The 3,798-nt window shown below is 19.7% G+C and overlaps 1 protein-coding gene across 1 annotated transcript, besides 8 other annotated features; it reads right to left on the bottom strand.

The window, feature by feature from the left end:
• The first annotated feature begins 207 nt into the window (after window positions 1-207).
• Window positions 208-317: a microsatellite.
• Window positions 318-463: 146 nt separating this feature from the next.
• Window positions 464-491: a sequence feature (AT_rich).
• A 102-nt stretch (window positions 492-593) lies between these two features.
• Window positions 594-1,488: a repeat region.
• Window positions 1,489-1,491: 3 nt separating this feature from the next.
• Window positions 1,492-1,660: a microsatellite.
• Window positions 1,496-1,604: a microsatellite.
• Window positions 1,661-1,927: 267 nt separating the features above from the next.
• On the bottom strand, window positions 1,928-2,364 carry EDI_311130 (uncharacterized protein; the record flags this gene model as incomplete). The annotated part of the gene is made up of 2 exons (XM_001741378.1): window positions 1,928-2,014; window positions 2,065-2,364. 2 exons carry the CDS (start codon window positions 2,362-2,364, stop codon window positions 1,928-1,930), a joined length of 387 nt encoding a protein of 128 aa, XP_001741430.1.
• Window positions 2,365-2,560: 196 nt separating this feature from the next.
• Window positions 2,561-2,590: a sequence feature (AT_rich).
• A 472-nt stretch (window positions 2,591-3,062) lies between these two features.
• Window positions 3,063-3,085: a sequence feature (AT_rich).
• A 516-nt stretch (window positions 3,086-3,601) lies between these two features.
• Window positions 3,602-3,798: a sequence feature (AT_rich).

Below are 3,798 nucleotides of genomic sequence, written 5' to 3'. Positions count from 1 at the left end.
TAAGAAGACACTGAAAGAAGAAATTTAAAGAAAACAAAATAATTTGATGTTCAAAATAACACAAATGAAATAACTTAATAATAAGAAGAATATCAAAATGAAGATAAAGAAATAAAGTTCATTTATTAGATTATTTAATGTACAAATAAATGACACTTCAGATAGAATAAAAAGAAGTATAGTCATTGAGTATACTATTCGTTATTGAAATTAACATAAATGAAAAATAATAAATAATAACAAAAATATAAATATGTTATTTAAAACAAGGTATAAAATAATCATAAAAATAGAAATAAAACAACAAAAAATAAAATTTTTTAATTAACATTTCTTAATTACAATTCTAAAATTGTTGTAAACCATTCCAATGTTTCATGTGAAAGTTTTCATGTACTTTAGATATTTCACTTGAAAATTAACACTAGTCTATTTATTATTTAGTAGATCAATTAAAACAAGGTTATTAACTATAAATTTATTATAATAATCAATAATGAACTTTAAAATAACATAAAACATCTTAAAAACAAGATACAATAACAAATAATGGGAACAACAACGTCAAGAAATAGAACGTTTTATGAAAAGTTAATAAAAGAGTTCGAAGGTTTGACAGAGAGAAGAATATCTGATATACTATTTAATTCAGATATTGATGATTGGAATGAAGACACGTCAGTGTTTGATAAACGAATAGTGAGTAAAGAACATATAATAATTATTATTGAAGACACAAAAGGAAATAAGTTTGGAGGATATGTTGATACTAAAATTGATAAAGTTAATAAGTGGATATATGATTCAAAATCATTTTTATTTTCAATAGAGTCAAATGGAAGAATGGATGGAACAATAAACTTTAATATTCAAAGACTACAGCGTTCATTTTATTTATGTGATTCATCAAGCTCTGAATTATTTATTATTGGAGAAAATGATATTTGTGTTTATAAAGAAAAGCATAAAAAATGCTCATCACGTAAATACCGCATTTACAAAAATAATTCAGTAATAAACACAATTTGTGGAATACAACGTGAAAAAGATTTCAAACCAAAACGAATCATTGTAATTGAAATGAAATAATTTTTATTAAATATGGTTTATTTAAGTACCAACCATACAAAGAACAAGATTACTTCAAACACTATCAAATAATAAATATAATGAGTGTTTATAACTTAACTTATTTCTTTATTAATTTCATTTTATTTGAAAGAGTAATGAATAATGAAATTAATAATAATGAATTAATCATTACAATTTATTATGTTATATTTCTTATTCTTAATTCTTATTATTTTCTTGTTTCTTTATTATGTTATTATCATTCTTTAATTTATTATATTCAAATTCTTTTATTTATTTACATCATTCTTTATTCTTTTATTCTTTCTTATTTTTTGTTTTGTTATGTAACTTGAATATTACTTTTAATTTATTTTAATTTATATTATTTCTTAATTGTTTTATTATTCATTTCATTGTTTTGTTCTTTTATTTGTATTTATTTATTGTATGTTTGTTATTTGATTAATATTTTAATTTATTCTTTTCTGTATTATTTACTCTTATTTTATGTATTTTCTTTATTTCTTTTTCTGTATTATTCATCTTTTGTTTGTTGTTGAAATATTGTATTTGTATTCATTCATTTCAATATCATTTGAATGTAATCATTTGATTATTGTTATCCTTAATTTTCATTTTATTAATATTTGATTACTCGATAAATGATACAATGAAGATAATATTCAATTTTACACAGCTTAATGAAATTATAACATCCTACTGGATTATCTTCTGTGAATAAGTCAATTACAACATTCCCAAGACTTGTTTCAATAAACACACTCATTTCTTTTTTTCAAGTTCTTTTTGTTTATTTCTATTATTTGTGTTGTTTATTTAAAAAAGAAGTGAATTAAAGATTTTCGATGATGTAGTCAATGTGGATGCAATATATTATCATTGTACTGATAATGTCACTGTAACATTTCTTGATACTTTCCTATTTTCTTATTTTCTTGTATTTTCTATAAAATACCATATTTAACAAACAATACTTCTCTTTCCTTGTTCATTTAACTGATATTTATCATCATAGCATTTTGTGATGATATTGTAATGTGCATCTTCTATTAATTCAACTTGTTTTATCAAATATTCATATCCTTTCTCTGTTTCTTTGATTTTTGTTCCAATTTCTTTCATGATATTCATTTCTCTCTGATAAAACTCCTCCACATCTTTATCATTTATTCCGATCATCTCATTAAGAATCTTTTCCATATCATTTCTGATTGTTTTATATGTTGTGGTTATTGGTTTATTTCCTATTTGGAAAGTAATTATTGTCATGTTCTTTTTTATGATTTATCAAGTTCTTATCAACTAAAAAACAAAAAGTATCAATGACTTTTAACTTTGAGCAAAGAATTTATCTGTCTTCTATTTCTTAATTGTAATCTCTTCTTCATTAGTTGTTTTATTTTGTATTATGTTTTTTATTTACATTGTATTTATTTGATAAATTAATGATGAAATACACAATGTGATATAATTAATTTGTTTATTTATTTTTATTCTATTCTATCATATTTACTTGACATTCATCATTTTGATGTTTAAATAATTTTATATTCTTATAACACATCTCATTTTCTCTTTATATTCATCATTCATCAGTAAATTCATTCAGATCATCATATTTCAATTTTCAGATTATTGATAATACTCAATGAAATAATATCAAATTCATATTCTGTATTTATCTTATATTAATCTTTATTTCTGAATTGAATATAACAACAAAACAACTTCATTTAAATTATTACTAAAAGAACTAATAAATTAAGAACTAATAAATAATAAATCAATAATGAAATTAGGATATAATGAAATAATGATAACATCAAAGTATTTTAATGCTGTTAATGACTTTATTAATTTAGAAATTGGAATTAAAAAATTTCAAGGAAATATGGAACGATTTTATTTTAATCCAATTTCTTTAAATTATTATTCAAGAAAATTATTTGCTAATATTGAAACATTTCATATTTATAATAAAAAATAAATTGTTTAAAGATCGAAGAATATTTAAAAAATATATAGATAGTATACAGTAGATTATTTAGTATATTTAAAAGAAAAAGAAGTATTATGAAAATATTAAATATACAAATTATGATAGATACAAATATAGAGATACAATATAAAGAAAAGTTAAATCATTTGAAATGATTGTTTTAATAAATGTTATGAATTAACATCATTAATATACAAGTAGTAGTTAGAAAATTAAGAAGCAGTTATTTTTATGGTTGTTCATCATTAAAAATATAAATATACAAACATCAATTAGTGAAATTCGATTGTATTGTTTATAAATGTATATTATTAAATTCATTATTCTTCAAATATCAATTAGAGAAATTTGAAATGGATGATTTTGTATATGTTCAGAGAGTCAAAAAAAAAACAAGGGGATAGTTTAAATTTATGTTTTGTTGATGAAAAATAGAAAGAATGAATAAAATTACGAAAAAAGAATAAATAAATCAATTGAAGTAGTTTATGACAATAAAGAGAAATGATATTAAAAGAAATGAAATAATTAATAGAACATAAATAATTGAATATTTTAAATATTAACAAATATTTTATTGAATAAGTTTATTTTATTTCTATTATATTATATGATTTAAAGATAACTTTGTACATAATATTTAAACACGATATTAGAATTTATTATATTAATTATTAATTATTTATTATCTATTTTATTTAAAT

This window comes from Entamoeba dispar, genomic scaffold (genome assembly GCF_000209125.1).
Source record: "Entamoeba dispar SAW760 scf_1105229463709 genomic scaffold, whole genome shotgun sequence".
NCBI classification, from domain to species: Eukaryota; Evosea; order Mastigamoebida; family Endamoebidae; genus Entamoeba; species Entamoeba dispar.
This window is presented reverse-complemented; position numbering and strand designations above follow the sequence as displayed.